The 20,469-nt window shown below is 39.3% G+C and overlaps 1 protein-coding gene across 1 annotated transcript in view; it reads left to right on the plus strand.

Annotated features, from left to right (window-relative positions):
- Positions 1–20,469, plus strand: part of LOC144195339 (GDNF family receptor alpha-2-like) — a 70,793-nt gene that overhangs the window by 19,092 nt on the left and 31,232 nt on the right. Inside the window, exon 4 of the mRNA XM_077714908.1 lies at positions 16,763–17,141. Coding sequence (XP_077571034.1) covers positions 16,763–17,141 — 379 coding nt within the window. The remainder of the gene's footprint in view (positions 1–16,762; positions 17,142–20,469) is intronic.

Here is a 20,469-nt window from a genome sequence, read left to right on the forward strand (position 1 = left end):
TGAATGCTGCTGTTCAATAGGTTTAGCCATGTTTGGAAGCCCGACAGAACGCCACAAATGCACATCCACTGGTTCACTTTCATCCTCTTTTGTCAAGACATTACCAGAGGATGCTCCTTTACTTTTTTACCCTTGTTTTTTTTTTGTTTGTTTTGCCAAAAGCAATCTAGAAACACTAAAGACAGCATATTTTGTCCTTGCACATTTCTGGCTTTGTAGGGATGTACCAGAAAGGCACACTTTTTGCATAATCTTCTTAACTTGGAATCAGCGGTGCATCACTTGGTCTCACATCTAATGTTTGCATGTCAAAATAAAGAGGATGATTGCACTGTTAGCATTGATTATTTAGGAATTAGGGGAAATACCAATGGGCTTTTAAGTTTTACTATTTGGAGGACAACGCATTTTTTAGGCAGATTTAGCGACAAATAAAGAAATGTATCCTGAATGGAAATGGTATTAACGAGTTGGAGACTTGCGAATTTAAGGGGTTAATTTGTTTTAAAGAGATTTTTTTTGAGGCAGTACTTTGAGTTAGATGTTTGAAGGGGATTAAATACAAAGATGTTTAGATTTTTCTTTGTCTTTCTTTGTCACTAAAAAACGTGTGATGAGTGACGAAAAGGATGAAAAGTATGATGAGCAGATGATCACCATAGAAACAGCATGGCAAGTGATTGCAATTTCGGGAAGTGGCTCTCTCGCACGTCTTTGGCGTGCTGGCTCAAGCAAATGCAGCTCGAGTAAAAAAAATACAAAAATTCCGATGCCACTTGTTTTGGAGAACAATTCAAAGCTTTATTTTTAAATATAGGGTGTACGCATAGGTAATTTCAAAACGTAATTAATTTGCAGGCGATCTACATTGTTATTTTTTTGGTCGTTTCTTATCAGATGACTTCTCTCAGTCAATAGCAGCCTAGCATTTGTTAATTGTTATGAATTAAAAATCCCTTAAGATCAACAGTTAAGGTAAAGAAGTACAATTTGTCACCTCCAGTCAAATGTGTAATGATTGCATGCCAATTACTAGTCCTCCCAGTTTAAAACTTAAGCATATGATACGGTCCATTTAGTTGATTAAGATGTAACAGGGGATTCATTAACCTAGCCATTTTCATTCAGCTGTTTTCCATCATTTTCCCAGAGGTGAAATATCGGATTTGCTCCCAGGAATCTGCCACATTGCCAGCTTACCTCATTATTTATCATTTCTGAGCTCACAGAGTAATTGATTGCCAGCCTGAAAGAAATTCCCGGAAAAACAAACATTATTTATACTATTTTACCGATGTAGTCTAAAAACCAAAGAAAACATTCTGTTTTGCTTTCAAGTGACATTAATTAAACATGCAACAGATATTCTGGTTAAAAATTGAATGTACATTTTTTTTTCATTTTGAAGTGTATAGGGCTGTAAAATAATCACCATATTCCAATCAAATAAAACATTTTTTTAGTCATGCCAACTTGTAATTTTGGGTAGGCGTAGCTTCTTAAAGCTATTATGAAAAACTAAAACAAAAAAATAAATACTAAAAATTCAGTGAAAAGTAATCTTAAGTATCAGTCTAACTCCAGAGTACTCTTCTGTACTCCCTGTACACATACGACTGACTGTACACCGACCCACCAGTCTAACTCCATCATCAAATTTGTCGATGACACCACTGTGGTCGGACTCATCTCGGGAGGGGATGAGTCGACCTACAGAGATGAGGTCTACAAACTGTCTTTGTGGTGCTTGGTGAACAATCTCACACTAAACACGACGAAAACTAAATAAATAATTCTGGACTTTCGCAAATGGGGGAGAGTTCTGGCCCCACTCCTCATAAATGGAATATGTGTAGACAGGGTCCAGTCCTTCAAATTCCTGGAAGTCCATGTCACGGACAAGGTCTCCTGGGCTACCAACGCCCCGGCTATGGTGAAGAAGGCCCAGAAGCGATTCCATTCCCTGAGGGTACTCAGGAGGAACAACTTGGACACGAAGCTTCTGGTAGAGCCACTATGGAGAGCATCCTGGCATACTGCATTACAGTGTGGTACGCTGGAAGCACGGCAGCAGACAGAAAGCCAATACAGAGGGTGATCAACACTGCCCAGAAGATCATCGGCTGCTCTCTGCCCTCACTGGATGACATTGCCAGCCCTAGCTACCTCACCAGAGCCAGTAACATTGTCAGGGACCAATACCATCCTGGTCACAACCTGTTCTAGCTGCTGCCCTCTGTCAGACGCTACAGGTCTCACAAAGCACGGACAAAGAGACTGAAGGACAGTTTTTTTTCCCCACAGCCATCAGGGCTCTGAACTTGAGTTAGCACAACACACAATCCTTTCTGTGCAATAACTTATGGGTGTGCAATAACAATGTGCAATATGTTTGAAATCGTTTTCACCACCCCATTTAAAATACAGAGAATGACGAGCATTGTCAATGGCAATGAGTTAAATGAATGCTCTCTAAGGTTAAAAAAACAATAAAAAAGGCACCCTCTTCCCCCAATTGTATGTCAATAATTAATGCAACATATTTGGAGAAAACAAGTGACAAATTCCACACCGAGATGAGACAACACTATGTTACAAAATGGTTGTCTAACACTTCACCAAATAACTAAAATGTATGTAACATGTTAATAAAATAACCTTGTTGTCCCAAAAGATTTTTCTTCCCATATTGCATAGAACTACTTCCTGTCCTCAAAATACCAAGATTTCCTGTCGGTGCAGTACGCATGGAAACTATCCCGGTAGTCGGGTTCGTATGCCCGTTAGAAGGTAAAGCTAAAAACCTGCTTTTAAAAGGGGCATTATTGGCTTTATGTAAACATGGCCAGTGTTTTTTAAGGCAATGCCGCAGGTAGAACTTAAGTCTGTTCTATTTAGGTCTTGTCTTGTTTTGTCGCCACTTAATTTCACATGCACTCAGACAATGAGGCAATGAGTCACTTGAAGCTGCGGGGTCCGTCTCCCTAACAAGAACACTAGTCGCATTCAATGACTTCATCTGCATTAGCTGCAACATGACTTCATCAGGATGTTTGGACTGACAAATGCTTACTTGTTGAATTGCTTGGCATTGATGGGAATAGTCCAATCCGTTTTGACTGCGATCAAACTATCCCCGACAGCCTGGATTGCACATGTATCCCCATCAATGGAAGTGAAAGAGTGAAAGAATTCAAGATTTTCATTTGATAAACCAATGTGAACAACCTTGAGTATAAAAATAATGCAGTCTGATGCATACAAGTCAAAATCAGGAACAAATTATCATGTGAAGGTAAAAGGCTTTCAGAATTGTATCCTTGTGTGAACATCTCTTGAGTTTTATAACATTAATAGCTGAGTGAAACATAAAGGCAACCTACTGCATAGTAGCGAGTCAGCTTGAACTCATTCTACAACATTAAATGCACCACTTTCAGTGATAAATACGCATTTGCCGTTTGTGTTGTTGCTCTCTCAACCCCGGGAAAAATGTATTTTTCTTTTTTCAACGACATTAAGACAAAATGGTTTTGTATAATTTCTACTCATAATTGTCTTTGGAATATTAAGGAAATTATGATATTCAGATCTGGAAATCTGAGAAGTCTAGCCCCCTTTTTTCAAGGAAAAATAGCATGTCAGTCTTTTTGTGTACTTGCTGATATTTACTTAGCATCATGTAAAAGACTGCCAGGTGGTTTGGAGCGAGTGACTACATCAATAATGGACTCATATTATTATTATTTTGAAACGGTTTGCATGGAACAGTTTCAGGCCTGACAATCATTTGAAACTCAGTCCTTATATGAACATTAATTTAATCAACCCCTCATCAACAGAAACACTAGCAATCACATTCCCTTTCTTTCCACTCTATTTGATACTTCACTAACTACATTTAAATGCTAATTACGCCATGTTGATATGTCGTCCGCTGGCATCCTGACTTCACAAAATGTTAACTAATTAATGCAGAATTGTATTTGGTGGTGCCATTTTTACATTTTCTTGACCTAAATGAATGCATATTCTTTTTATAAGCACATTGAGTTGATTATACTAGACACCGCTGAGCACTATTATGCATGTGGATGGCATGTTACACAGTCACTGTTAGTGCCTAATTATATTTTGCGTGCACATCACTCGTACACAATGCATTGCCTCTTACACGATTAAGTATGAGGAGACAGGGGCAATGTTCACGTAAACTGTTTTAATCGAATTTAGAGGGTCTTGCGGGAAAATATCACGGAACATATTATTTTAGCTTTCTAAATTTATGAATTTCTTCAGGACAGAATTAAGGAGCGTTGGTCCTCAGGGTTGGTGCCATGCTTTCGTATGATTATCAAGATACAATTTAAAAAACGTTGAGTTTCCTAACATTAGCAAAGACATTTGAGACAATCAAACAAAACAAAAAAGAACTGTTGTGAAATGTGCCAAATAGAGCAAAGTAGGCTGCAATTTGGAAAGTTAAATAAAAAAAAAAGTGGCTTTGTAAAATGGTATTTCTTGTATTCAATCAAAGAATGCTGTCAAATTGTGAGTTTTCATGGGTATTATTTTATAAAGTGTGGCATGATGAAAGTGTGGTTAGCACTCACAGTTCTAAGATCAAGGGCTGGGTTTTCTATGTGGAGATTGCATGTTCTCACCGTGAATATGTGGATTTTCTCTGGGTTTTCCGGCTACCTCCCGCATGCAAAAGGTGCATGGTAGTCTGAGTGTATATTTCCCATTGGCGTGAATGGTTGTTTGCCTATATTCGTACCCTGCAATTGCCTGGCAACCAGTTGAGCGTATAAGCCTGCTCCTACCTATAGTTATTTGGGATAATCTGTAGCAAGATGGTGATCCTTAATGTCGATAAGCGGTACAGAAGATGAATGAATAAAGGTTATAAGGTAACAACAAGCTGCACCCCAGCTATATAATAATAAAAACGAACCAAAATATATTGAGCTGCAAGAAATGTAATGACCTTTCCCATTTTGAATTCCAAACACATCCTGAAGGTTTGATAATAACTTTCTTCAATCTTGAGTTATTATAAAATAACTTTTCTGGGTTCTGACCTTTGACCTCATTATAGCAAAAACTATGCTCCTCTTCTGCTTCAGAGTACAAACATCTTGCATGTTTGAAAACAATCCCTCCATTTGTTCTTTAGTTATCTTTGACTCTAACATAAAGATCAACAGAGAGGTGATAATTATTTACATGGCTACACTTTCACCAGTACCTGTGGTTAAAAACCCACTCCATTTTAATTGCTTTCTGATTTTAATTACATTCATACAATTTGCCTCCATGCATTATATAGGCATACCCTTGACTATATATTCAATTTTAATTGAACTAGAAATAATAATGATGAAAAAGTATACATTGCTTTAATAAAAGCTGTTTTATTCATTAAAATTCCATGTTTTCCTTTTGAACATGTTCTCTAATCGCTCTTTTTTTTTTCAAATATCACTTTGACGTCACCCAAAAGACAAAGCCGGAGCTGAGAGCTCTTTCATCAACATTTTTATACACAATTTGTGCAGCGCCTTGAAAACTGCAGACGATCAAAACACTAAAAGCACGGTGTATAATTTTACAGCAATAGGTAAAATATGCACTAAAAGCTTAATGTGTCTATTCATGACCAGCAGCCAAGCAACTTAATCATTTCAAAAACAGTATTATCACTCAATTGATGACCACTCTGATGAAAAATGCCAAGGATGGTGTAACAAATTAGAGGGTGTATGAAATAACTTTGGCAGCTGTACAAAATGCCACAGCATCAATGTTCATGTTTTCTTCTGCTGGCCAATACCCAACACTATAATAGACATTATCGAGGTGAGATCTTAAGCCCGATCCCAAGAACTGAAATGTCAATCATAACTACAAATTCACGACTGGTCGGCTTCTCTGATGCGGAAAAGAAATGTTTACTAAAATGATGTGTGGTCTCTCTCGCTGACTTTTTAAAATTAAATATTTGTTTATAAAAATGTAGACTAAAACGCAATGTGTGAATACTTCACATCCACCCTCATAATAATCTTCCCCTCTGCAATTCCTCATTTATTTTGACCTCGAATCCCCAATATGGAGGAGCAAGAAGTTAAGAATAAACTAAAGACAGGAGAACTGAAAAACAAACACGTGAGGTGTGGAAAAGCTTCAAATTGATGACACTCGTATGTCAAGCTGTAAAAAGACGTGCTGGTTGATCTGATGATGTACAGTATATCATCAAAATGGAATAGATGATTTATTGTTTGAGACATTCTTAGAACATCCAGATATCTCATCTCATCTAATTTTGTGAGCCGCTTTATTCTCACTAGGGTCATGGAGGGTGCTAGAGCCTATCCCAGCAGACTCCGGGCCAGAGGCGGGGGACATCTTGAATCGGTGGCCAGCCAATCGCAGGGCACTGGGAGACAAACCATCATTCACACTCATACCTAGGGGCAATTTAGAGTGTCCAATCAGCCTACCATGCATGTTTTTGGAATGTGGGAGGAAACCGGAGTACCTGGAGTAAACTCACGCAGGCCCGCGGAGAACATGCAAACTCCACACAGGTTTGGACTCTGGATTTGAACCCAGCACCCCAGAGCTGTGAGGCTGACCCGCTAACCACTCACTCCACTGGGTCTACAGCCTGATATTATAATAGAAAAAAATAGTGGTGGAAATCACTAGTTTCGTTGCAATGAAATAACACTTCTTTGGACGATACAACATTTGCCGATATATTAAAAAGTCAGCCACACTTTGATTCAATTTGAGAACTAGTTGGACACTCTAAATTTTGTGTTATAATTGTGGGTTTTTTTGTTTCCTTTCGACACTACAAAGGTATGCTCACTGCCCAAGAAATGCTCTACACATTTAGCTCATTTCCCGTCTGTCACACAATCTACATGTCGACAAAGTCAAACAAAAAGATGAAGCACGTGAGTGCAATACGAAGGAACATTAGTCTTATTTACAATCCCGCACGTGGTGTTGGCAGACAGCGCCTCGCCCCACCGAGTTTCGTTACCTCTGAAGATGAATCATTGGTGCTTCATACTGCGGCTCCACTGCTTTTTGATGCATTTATGTCATTTTGTGCTTCTTTGATGAAGTCTGCAAAAAACATCACATTTGCCTCTATAACATTGGTTGGTTAGTTCGTACCCTCATGGCGTTGGACTCCAATTGTGGACCAAGAATGCTTTCTGGTGTTGAATAACTCGAGAAGCCTGCTTTTTGTTGCAATTTTATTCCTCCGGCACCAAAGACCTCAAAGGCCATACATAAAATCTTTACATTAATCGGTGTATTTAAGGCAATGCAAACTGAGATAAAACCGTAATTATGCTCATATTCTGTTTATCAAAAAATAATATTAACAATTTAAAAGTTTATAACAAGAAATGATTAATCTTTCTCTGAGTAAATTGAAAAAAAAAAGCATTTCACACAGATTTCTGACTTGTAAGAATATAGATAAGAAAAGAGGATTTCCCGGAAATGGCCATTGTAGGTGCTGGCAGACATTTTAATCGATGTGGATGTCTGTGGGTCCAACTGATGTCATAAAAAGGCTGCACTGGTAATCGTTGTAATTGTTTTGTGTTTAAATACTAATACGAGAGGTAAAAAAAAAATCACCATCTACAAATGTATTAATTCATTTACGGTACTGCGTACAATCACAAGAATTACAGGGGGTGCCAGAGCCTATCCCAGCCAAGTATGGGCACCAGGTAGAAGACATCCTGAATAGGTGGCCACCCAATTGCAGGGCAGAAGGAGATTGTCAACTCTACATGCACGCATTCTTACCTAGTGTCAATTTATCATGTTCAACCAGACTTCCATGCATGTTTATCGGTTGTGTAAACCAAAGTACGCAGAGAAAGCCCAAGCATGCCTGGAGACAACTTGCAAACTCCACACAGGAAGGCCGAAACCCTACTGAGATTGAATCCTTGATCTTAGAACTGTGAGGTTAACATGCTAACCACTCGGTTACCTGGCCGCCACATTTCCATGCTCAGATAAAATTAATGAGTGACTTTTCATGAAGGTCACCAATACTAATTATTTTCTTTCCCTTCAGGCCCAGTCATGCTTCTCTGTTACATCCAAAGCCACATCCTAGCCTATTGATTATATTTTAATCCCATACACTACACCTCCACATATAAAGATATAATGTAGAATGCCTAAAAAAATCAACCGATTATTAACTTTAACCTGAATGTTGTCGTCAAATAAACTTGACCAATGAATGACTTTACAATGATAGCAGAAGCTCATCAAAGTCCAACTAAATAGGCCAATTACATAGACCATACAGAGCTATTTTGTTTTCATGAAATATAGTTGTTAATATTCATCAAGAGAAATGCATTGTGGTCTTTTGACCCAACATTAAGCTAATGAACTTAATGGAGGCGTACGGTAGCATAAAATGACGAATAGTGAGGTTGCTCAAGGAATTAAGTTGCACATCTTAAAAGTGTGAGTCACTAACTCTCGCTCATAAGCTTCTCATCTCGGCTCTGTGTTTCCTATCCAATTAAATGCCCAGAGCTACCACGGCTTGTGGAATGGGGGGTGGATGGGAGTTAAACATAATGGCTGGAATATTTGACATTTTCACATTGTCCCCTTTACAATTACTTTAGGCAAACAATGACAATTAGGCAGGCACAGAGGTCTTTTTAGACATGCAGAAAAACATGGCCTTTTTGTCATTAGAGCTTTGAAAGGATTGCGGCATGTGTTCGGTTGCACGTTAATGTATTTGCATGCATACTGTAAACCTTGAGTGTGTTTTAGCATTGCTAAAGTCTGCCTTTTTAAAGCGTACTTAACCTAAATCAATGATTTATTTGAATCAGTATCTTGCTCATTAAAGTATTATTACATAAACATTTCAGTGTAGTGGATGGACAATATCCCTGATAGAGTTAGTGACCAATAAAAAAAAAATAAGGATGACATTTAATTTTTTAATCAGTTTAAAAGATCTGAAGTCTTACACCTTTTTTTAAATACATTTTTTGTTCACCGCCTCTGATGTAACACACAATAGTTTGTAATTTTAAAAAAAGGGTGTTTAAAAATGTAAAATGAAGAATAGCGTATTTGCAGATTAATATAAAGGGAAAGAAAAAAATAATGTTTAATATATTAACATGCAATAGTAGAGAAAAACATGACAAAAAGCCAGTAATTCCAAGAAGTAGTCATCTGACATGGCTAACAGCATTTTATTAACAATTGTATCCAATTAAATGCAACTATCCTAGATGAACCGCCCTTCATTGTCACATCAGCAATGCTCCGAAACCTATGCACCTGCGCTCAAAACTGTGTGTAAGTGGTTATGACTCGTATCACAAAATGCCTATCCTGTGATATATCTGGTGTTTAAACTTTTTCTCCAGAGAGCAAAGAAATTTGACATTTGCATACTTAAATACGATGAGCAACGTTATTTCACGGAAATATAATTTATGGTAGCTGCTTTCTGTCCTTTTAAAAGTATTTGTTGAAAGTGAATAAAAACATGGGCACTGCACTTTTGCCGCCACACGAATAAAAACAGAAGCACTGGCAGATGCGAATGTTAGCAGACTACTGATGCTTCTTAATCGTCAGAGTGTTTTCAAGTGTGCTTACACTAAATTTAAATTCCATCTATCTGAGCCGTACCCCCTTCAGCTGCTCTGCAGACGCTCACACTTGAAAATGTTCTCATCAGACACGGATGGCAATCATTTCCTGTTCTGAGGTACAGTTCAGCTGGTCCACACTCTTAAAGTCTTCCTGTGAGGATGGCTGTTTGAATGATTTGCCATCTGAGGTTGATATTGTAGCCCCTCTTTGTGCCTAATGCAGACCCCGCTGCAAGGGCGAGCGCATCGCTAATGACTGATGAGCCCTTTGACACAGCCATGCTTGACATGCTCCTCAGGGTCCGGACTAAAGACTTCCCTAACAAGCTCTCACACACTCACCCAGGGCCATATTAAATCCAAACTTTGGCACCTTTCCTAATTACTGAGAACATACGCATAGCCGAGAGCTTCTTTCTGAACCTGGGATGAAGCCCCCCTACCCTCTGTGGCTCTGTGTCCCTAGAGTAAGGGATGATATATGAAATGCACAATTCAAATTAGGCTGACGGAAAGCAATTACTTGGAAAAGAAGATTGTTCTCTTTGGGAAATGGCGAGGAAGGAAAAACATCAAATTCCAGATAGTGTACATTTTCTCCACCTCCTCTGGAGTAGAGTTCACCGTTATCTAGCTTTATTTTCAGCTGCCTCGCTTCTCTGTCCCTATAGGGCTCCTCAGTCACATTCAAACTGTTCTACATGTCTGCCTTTCTCTCTCCGAGTGTGCAAATGAGGCTGACGTCCGCAATGCTGGCATGATGCCCATTAAAAGGCTAGTTAGAGTCTACACGGCCAGAGCCATAGATAAACAGTAATAAACACTGCTAATCACACACTGCCTTCTGAGCAAAGTTTATCCAAACATTACAACAGTGTCCAACAATGAAGGCCTTCAAAGACTAATGCGATGCATTACTGAATGCATTTAGAACTTTTCCATTCATTTCATCTTCCATACCGCCCATCCTTGAAGGGGGGGGATGTTGGCACACTACACCCGAGACTGGTCGCCAGGTAGTCGTAGGGCACATAGAGAGACAAACCACCATTCACACTCACAATCATACCAATACCGACAGGTTGTGAATTTTGAAATTTATATTCATAGTCTTGTTTTCATTCGATAGTTGAGCTTGCAAAAACGGTGTACTTATATTCTAATTTGGAATAATGTATTTAAAACCAGAGTAGGACTTTAGACCTTCACCAAGGCAGCCATGTTGGACTTTTCTGAACATTTGACCCTCTTTCATTGCATCACTTAACTTGCAAACCCCATCTCTGTGACCTTTCACCCTCTCATCAGAGAATTTAAATTGCGTACTCCATTCCATAAAATAAACATATCCTGCAACGTTCATAATAACCCTTTCCTTTAATATTGAGTTTTCCTAAACAGAAACAAACATATAAAATCCAATACATAATACACTTCCTTTTGTAGGATTCGCCTACTGGTACAGGCAAATAACATTAACTTTACTCACTGTAAATTTGAGCATACTGGATACCCATCTCATGCTAGAGTCTAAACCACCTGACTTCAGGCGCAAGGTGGACAACCTTTTTCTCACCGTGATCCGGTAAAGGGTGAAAACTTAATACAAAAGTGTGTGGGGGTGGGGTCGGTGCAAGAACGACACCCAAGATAGCAAAAAGAAAAAAAGTCATAAGCATCATCACAATTATTTATTATTATTTTTATTAGTATTCCTATTATTATAACAACGTTTCTCATTTCTAGTAGGAGGGCGAGATTGAAAATGTTAATATTTTTTAAGTACCGGTTCTAGGCCCCTTTGTTTGGTGACAACTGGACTACACCAAAGACTGGTCGCCAGTCAGCTGTAGGGCTCGCACAAAGGCAGACAACCATTCGCACTCAAAACCATACTTCCACCGAGTGGGAATGGATCAAACGCTACCTGCAGCAAAGGCAGCATAAAGAATCACTTCGGCTCATTTCATGCTCATTTCATAGTCTGAAAATAGCAGTGATTTTCTAGTATTTTGTATTTTGTTTTGTACAAAGTTTCGAGCACTGTCACACATGCATGTGGTACGGAAATGTTAGGACTCTAATTTAAGAAGAACCTATGTAAATTTTTATGATTCGAAAATAAATGTACCTACTAGTTGATTATTTTAAGGTACTATACTACCATTATCACCGATTGGTACAGTCCTTTAAAAAGTAGAATCTTGTCAAAATCATTAAAAAAATTCAAAATCGATCAAGACTCACGCAGATCCATAACTACTGAAATTATAGTAAAAATGTTGTTAATGTAATGTTGCCATCATCTTTCTTTAAAACCGTGATATAACAAGAGTAGAGAATCTAGCAAAAGGGTGAGTATCCTCATTTTATTTATCATGGATTTCGAAATTGAAAGTTGACCAAAGAGGTAAACAAATCACAAAAAACCATACAATTTCAAACTGGAGGCTGACAGACGATAACACAGCCCCCGTCCGTGGTAGAGAGAAAAGAAGACTAACTACTGGCTGCTTCACTTCCTCCAATGTGTTCAATTCAATCAGTTCATCACTCGCTCGGCTGGAAAAAAAATAGAGGCTTACATTGCCAGTCTTCTCGTCATGTCAATTTCCAACATGTTTTCTGCTAAAATAATTGTATTTCTTGAAAAAAAAGAAAACATTATGGCCACCACAGTCATGAAACTAAACGGAAAAAACAGTGGCATGACTCAGTAACAACTGACCAACAGTAAAAGGGGGATTAAAACATTTTCTTTGTTTTTTTTATTCATCTTTTCACAAAGAAACAGACTATGAGTCAACTCAGCAGGTCAGTGAAGTCCAATCTATTGAATTCAGAAAAAGTAGATTTGTGTTAGTTGGCCTTTCAACATAACTGCCCAATAAATTGTTGAAGTGGCCTTTTTTTGTATGAGGGGGTAATGAGGGCATTCATTAACCATTCAACCCATCAAGGTGCTGTTTATTTTTTCCGTCAGCCTCCCATACTTTCTGGATTATGTTTTGTAGCGCTTGCAGCAAGGTAAGTTAATAGGTATGTGTAGAGTGTAGCCATGAGAGCTGTTGATTGCACTGCTGATGGGCGGGGTTAATTACTAGGAGCAGGAGTCGCGCATCTTTGCTGAATTAGTCGGGATTAATTGAGCGCTTTCCTCAGAATGTGTGTGTGTCTAAGTGGCAATCCTCTCATCACAATCCTCATATATGTCATGAGCAACAACCATCTTCCCACTGAAAGCTTTTTCCATTTTATATGTCTTTTATCATTAGCTTATCAACCGCTTCCCTTATGTGCTCCAGCAAAACAAACCTTCTTTGAAATGCACTCGGAAAATCAATTAGTAACACAATACTGCACTTTTCCCCTCCCATTTGCAGTCTTTGCATCCTTCCCTCTTCCCCCCTGTTGTTCCTAGTGCATCCTGCGCGTGTGTTTGGGAGTGTACGGAGCCCCATCACTGCCAGGAAGTGAGCTTTGTGTCTTATGTTCACCCCAGGACATTTTTTTTTCATTTGAGCACCAAATTCAATCTGGGCTCGGCAGTCAGCGGTGGTCGCAGAAGAAAAACAAGTTGAAGCGGCTTCAACCCGGAATAATCTCTGTAGTTCATCCGTCTCCTCCTGGACCCCCCAGTGGCCAACATTTGAGCTTGCAGATGGTCAGTGGAGATTTGAGAGCTGCAATTCATCAATGTAACTGGACAAGGGCCCTGGAAAGCTCTCCTCCAGCTGGACCACTGGGCCCGTGGGTGCACCTCATTCAGTCAGGCTTCTTTCTACCCTCCTTCAGATACTTTTTTGGACTTTATTTTGGCAAGGCCCTAGTCAAAAGGAAACATCTTAGTCCTTCTAGTCACAAGGGAGACCAGGGATGGAGATTTAGGAAGATTTCAGATAAGGAACAAGGAAAAACCAATATATCGCTTACTGTCATTGTATTGTACTGTTGTTCTCAAGACCACACAATGTGAGACCAAATTACAAGACAATACGAAGCGCTTCAAAATGTGGTGTGATGTTCTCACATTTTTATTTGATTTTAGATTAGATCAGATCAGATTCGAACTTTATTTCATCCCGTATTCGGGAAATTTCTTAGTTGCAGTAGCAAGACAGACACACAAGACATTGTAGACCTAGGTAAGAAACTGGAGCCACACCCGGGGGGCGGTCCACAAGGTGGGGACCTTCTGCAGACTGAGACTGAGGTTACTGCACAGTCCCTCAGTAGTGTGGAGGTTTTTAAAGATCATCTTCCTTGCCTAGATCTAAAATGTTTCTTGAACTACTATGAAGATTTTTTTGACAGCTCGGGTGGAGGTCTATAAAACTTGTTTGCTTTATCCTTGGTCTAATTCTTCTTAGAGGAGACATTCATGGATGGATCACATTGAAGTTGTGAGGAATAATCTAGAGACATACAGTAAAAGTGATCCCAAGAGCCTGATTTTTTTTCTCTTAGGAATGATTAATTGCATTATCAAACATAACATACAACTAACTTCGGACCTTTTATTGCCTGTAGTTTTTCGCGTTAGCCAGTAAAGCATACGAGCTCTTCATTTGCACTTTTCTCTTGGCAGATAAGATGTTTAGATTGGTATAGCAACACATTTGAGTAATTCTACTGCATTGTTAAAGAACTGAATTTGAAATTTTGAGAAACCATTATTTCGTTCATTCATTTTTCGCACCAGGCAGAGGACACCCCGAATCGGTGGCCAGACAATCGGAGTGCACAACAGCCCTTCTAGTTCAAATGGATTGGATGTCTACTAGTGTCAAAGTAATTTAAAGTTCCTCAGTGATGACTCAGAGTAAACCATAACAAACTATAACATGTTTCCTATCTTCAGACTACTTTCTTCATTTTACCTTGATACAGCTGAATAAGTTAGTTCACAAAAAAAATAGACTTACAATAGATTCCACTGCCCATGATGAAATATTTGAACACCCCTTGAGCAGTTTCCTAAGAGCAAATGGTTAATTTTTCTTGACTCTGGATCTGAAACCAGAGAATAATTCATTTCATGGGCTACTGCGTTGTACGTAACCCCATTTGTGGGATTGATATTGCGTGATACACCACTAGGAACAATGTGGCTTTCGTGGTGCACCCCTCCAAAAACAAATGTTCTTCTTCCTGCTGCAGGCTGTTTGATAGACACATTGAGAGATTGGTTGTGTTAAATAAGAAATTAATCTCTCTGGTCCTCACTATGGCGCCATGACCTCAGAAATATCATTATCTACAGGGGATGGAGGTTAAATTCTCAAATACTATAGCTTGAATGCAAGTGAATGGGGTACAAAAGAAGTGTTATCTTTTTTTCTGAATGCCCTGTGCCAGAATGCAGTACACCTAATGGCATCACCGTTTATCAACAAATATCAGGGTTAATTACAGTGTTTCGGCCTGTCATTACCCCTGAAAAACAGAGGGGGATTTAACCGTTTACCATTTATAATGGCTGACAACAAAGTGGGAGATTCAAATAAAAATACAGGGGTCTGAGGCTTGTATTTTGAGTACTGTGATATTTAGTTATCTCAAGTCTTTATTTAATATGTCAACATAGGACATTGAAATTAAAAGCTTCAAGCGGCTCATAATAACAGTGTAGGTTCCAACTCTCATTGCGTGCTTTGCGTAATTTAAATGCTATATTGACGAACATCTATTCTCAAATGTGAATGAAATTTATTGAAGCCTCTGCGACACAAAATCAGTATTTCAGATGGAGCAAATCTACAGGGGTTTCTTCTCCAATGACTTTCTAAGACAATCTGATGATATTGAAAAATGTGCATCCTGTTTGACCAGGACTCAAGAACAGTGCTTTGTTTGTTGATCATACTTTAGTGGCAAGCCTTGTGTGATCTATATAAATATATTGACCTAGTATTGAGTTGTATGGGCTTGGTTTGTCTATACACTTTGTTGCAGAATGTGGGGAAAAAAATATTCAGATTGACAATCCCATCCAACCATCCATCATCACTTTTTCTTATAATTTTGCAGGTAGCTTCCTGATCAGAGAAATAACTACTATTCACATTCATGTTGTAGGTGATATGGAGTCTTTTTTTTCACCAAAACAAGCAGTTTTGTGGGGTTTTTTTTTTAAACTAAAAAGAAGCTTTCTTACCCTTTTTATGTCAGGTAAGCCTACGGGCCTAGAAAAACCCAAACCAATATGGGGAGAACACGCAAAGTCAACACAGCAATGACTCCCAGCCAGATGTGCTAACTGCAAATCTACCACGCAATCATGAATCAATTCTACCATCCCCTATGGGCTTCCCTGTACTACAATTTTGTTCCATATTTTAAAAACATGCGGCCCAACGGCTGAGTGGTTAGCGCATCGGCCTCACGGCTCTCGGGTCCTGGGTTAAAATCCAGCTCGGTCCACTTGTGTGGAGTTTGCATGTTCTATCTCAAGTGGGTTTCCTCCAGGTACCCTGGTTTTCCTCCCACATTCCAAAAACATTCATGGTTGGCTGATTGGACTCTCTAAATTGCCCCTAAGTATGAGTGTGAGTACGCATGGTTGTCCGTCTCATTGTGCCCTGCGATCCGCAAGCCATCGATTCAGTGTCCCCCGCCTCTGGCCCGGAGTCAGCTGGGATAGGCTCCAGCACCCCCCACAACCCTAATGAGGATAAAGCGGTTCAGAAAAAATATTTTTATTTGTGTGTTTCTAGTCCCCATTTGTCTTTTTCCCGCAAAAAAAAAAATTCTCTTTATTTTCAGATATTTTAATAACATTTTCCCAGGTTAAAATACATTTCAAATATTATTTTTATCCTATTTTAACATCTGTCATGGTTATTTTTTTATTATATTCATGTAGTTTTACTTCAAAAATATCAAAAAATATTTAGAAGTGAATTGTTTTCAAAATCCTTTTTTATTTTCCCATCAAAATGGACTTAACATAATAATAGTCAAAGCAGAAGAATAAGAGGACTTGTTTCGATTGGAAATCTGTCCTCATCAATGGTACTGACAGACCTAAGTGATACCAATAAAAATAAAATGTACCTCTCTTTGATTAGGGATGCTGACAGTTGCCCCAAAAGGTTTGCACTGCGCCGATGCGGAGCGAATCTGCAACCCTTGCCTGGACGCAGCCAAAGCCTGCAACCTTAACGGCACCTGCAAGAGACACCGCTCATCCTACATCGCCACCTGCCAAAAAGAGGACCCCAACAAGGGGGAAACCTGCAGCAAGAAGCGCTGCCACAAAGCGCTACGGCTCTTCCTGGACCGCGTGCCCACCGAGTTCAGCCACCGCCTGCTCTTCTGTCCCTGCCAGACGGAGGGCTGTGCCGAACGCCGTCGCCAGACCATCGTGCCCGACTGCTCCTATAAAGAAAGAGAAAAACCCAACTGCCTGGAGCTCAGGACGCTCTGCCGCCAGGACTCTCTCTGCAGGTGTGTGCAAATTAATCAGTTGCCAATTGAAAATATCTCTTTTCGTGTTCGGCGGCCTGAAACCACGGCTTGTCAGGGCCCGGGGCCGGTCTGGTTTTAATGTTCTCTAAATGATGGATACTTGCGATTTCCAGGAGAGCAGTGTTAAGCCTTTTGGATCATTTTGCAAAAAAAAAAAAATGTTTTGCTTTTGGCAAAGCAATAGTAAATCTAAAAAAAGATTTCAGTGGAAAGATGAAAATTCTCAAATTAAGAATTTTTGGGAACTTGTTCTTCAATTCTTCCATTTTTGCCTACTTTGTACAATTCTTCCGCGAGGCAGCTTCTAAACTTACGCCCCAGGAAATCAAGTGCCCACCATCCGTATGATACAAAATCCTCTCTTGTGGGATTGAACTCATTCCAAAACATGAAGTATTCAAACTCATGAATGACAATTCACGAGGGGTGCCAACTCTAGTGAGCAAGATTGAAAGCAAAGGTTTATTCACCACCAACACTCATCTCCTGTGTAGCCTTTTATGTTTAAAATTCTTGAATTTATTCATTGTCATTGACATCAATAGACATCACATCCATTTGAACTGGGATGGCTGGCATTCATTGATCATGTTACAGTGACATCGATGGTCATAAAAATCCAAGTGTTTTTGTGTGGGTAATGGTGGCTGGCACCGATCAAACGATTGATCCAGTCCAAATGTAGTAGAGGTCTAGTGCTGGAATGGCAAAGAAAAAGCACCCCCGTCATTTGTTAATTCCGCAAAAATATTAACAATGAGCATGGTGAAATGATTTTGTCCTCGTCTTTACCAAATGAACTGCAACATTGTGTAGCTCCACAGTCATACCACTCTGTCATGGCCATTAGATTGCTACCCTATCTCTCAGTCTACGTGGATAGGATGGCTATCACCATCAATGGCAGCTAATGAAGTCGTTATGAAAGAAAATTCAAGCGACACACAAAAAAAGTAAAAAAAACAGTCTTAGCCAGAATCCATGTCTAGTTTGTAGCATAAAATATCTAATTTCAAATAAAACATTTTTAGAAATTCTATTTTTCTAATGACATAACTCTCTGTGCGTTTGAACAAAAGGAAGGTTCTTGATGGGATTCCATAATTTCAGTGTAGTTCATTTTTAAAGCAACTGTGGTTCGCCAAACCATCGTCATCCGTGGCAGGAAATTAATTAACATCTTCAAAATAAATAATATGCTGTATACCAGGATATCCCGGCAGGCGAGTTGGTATCATATCAGCCCCACAGTTCTGAGATGGAGGGTTTGATCCCAGGTTAGGACCTTCCTGTTTGGAGTTTGCATGTTCTCTCTGGGCTTGTGTGGGTTTTCTCCGGGCATTACGGATTCCTCCCTCATTACATTCCCCTAAGTGTGAGTGATAGCGTAAATGGCTGTCCGTCTCCTTGTACCCTGGCTGGCCACCAATCCAGGGTTTCCCCCGTCTTGTTTGGTGGGAACCAAAAAATATTATGGGTACAACACTACTCTTCATTATAAACTGGTCTTGATGAGATGGTGGTCAATTAAGCAGAAAAAGAACATTAGTGGCTCACTTTGAGTCCACAGTGACATTGTTGTATCCAGACAGCCACGTTCAATTCACACCTAGCCAGCCGTGACATGTCTGCTTATGCCGGAGTCCCCGCGAACAGGCACATCACACTCAATGTACTGTTCACTTAATCAACTGTAAGAGTCTTTATAATTTTCAAAACGGTGTGTGTCCAGCCAGTTCATTAGCCTAATAGCATGAAAACGGTGGGACATTGAATAATTTCAAGTATTTAAAACCTCATTTGAGAGCCTAATGGAGTTTGACCGTGCACTAGACCCTTCAACGTCGATCGCTAAAAATAAAAATCCATTCACTGAGAAGCATCAGAGGAAGGAAGAAAAAAAAGTTATTGGCTAATTTTCCTACTGTGACAGATGATTAGGCAAGTGATACATCTATTAGTGCCATGTTTCCGTTTGAATACTGCAATTTGGGGTGAGGAACCAAAGCTTTTTGCTGAAAAATATACAATTAACTTTTGAGCAAGGTTTTCCTCCCAAGAATGTTGTACAATTTTGCTACATGAAATTAAATAAGCAAATAATACAAAAACTGTTTTTCAAGTAACCCCAAAATGTCCACATAAAAAAATATATTTTTTGTCTTGTTTTAAAAAACATTATCTAACTCACAAAACAGTCTTTTTGTGAATCCACATCCCAAAATATTTAGTTTTAACAGCTGCAACTGCAAAGTCCCAACAGTCTAATTTCTCCTGCTCTTAAATGGATTACATCTTGTATCGTATGAACAACATAATCCCTACGTAATTACATTTTGCAGCTCTTTGAACACTGTAACATTCTCTTAGAGAAATCACAGTAATCTTGGCCCCAAACAAGTGAACTCAAATGAACCACCCAATGCCAGGAATTGAAACAAAAACAAACTTTTAACAGGAAACAAATGTTTTACTGTTTGTTGCCAAATTATAATCATGAACATCTTTCTCAGTCATCATGTTTCTTTCATTTACATTTTTTTTTCAAGTTTGTGGATGTGTGGATGAGGTGTGTGAAACTCGACAAATAATCAAAATATATTTGCCTTTATGTGGTATAATTTAGCAGTTTTGATAGCTTATTTGTCACTTGGCGGCACGGTGAAGGAGTGGTTAGCACGTCGGCCTCGCAGTTCTGAGATCAAGGGTTCAATCCCAGTTGGGTTCCGGTTTCCTCCTACATCACATCACGAGTTTGTACGCTTTCTTGTGCCCTGTGATTGGCTGAACACCAGTTCAAGGTGTCCGCTCAGTGCCCATAGTTCGCTGGGATAAACTCCAGCACCCTTGTGAGAATAAGTGGCATGGAAAATGAATGACTGATGAATACTTGTAATGGAGGGGATGCTTTCTAAAGCGTCGGGGATGTATCAACACCCCCCAACACCACCAAGTCATTATATTACTTATTTTTACGTTAGGTTGAACCGGAAATTGTTCGGGTCCGCTAACGTCAACTTTTAGCGATAAAATACTGCTATGGGTGATACCCTGAGCGTAAGCTTTAGATTGCATTGATTTTATTGTGAAAGAACGGTCTCATCTCAAATAACATTGGTAAACACTGCCGTAGTGTAGTCCACATTTGAAAGAAACTACAACCAAGAGCCACTTTTTCACATTCAAGCCATCCAATGTGTCCAAACCTTCTCCTCGAATTTACGATTGTCCTGATAATTGCATGTGTGTGGGAAGACTGAGATTATTTCTTTGACCTGATAGCCCGTCGGTGTCAGGGGTTCACCTG

Source organism: Stigmatopora nigra, chromosome 4 (genome assembly GCF_051989575.1).
Source record: "Stigmatopora nigra isolate UIUO_SnigA chromosome 4, RoL_Snig_1.1, whole genome shotgun sequence".
Taxonomy (NCBI): Eukaryota; Metazoa; Chordata; class Actinopteri; order Syngnathiformes; family Syngnathidae; genus Stigmatopora; species Stigmatopora nigra.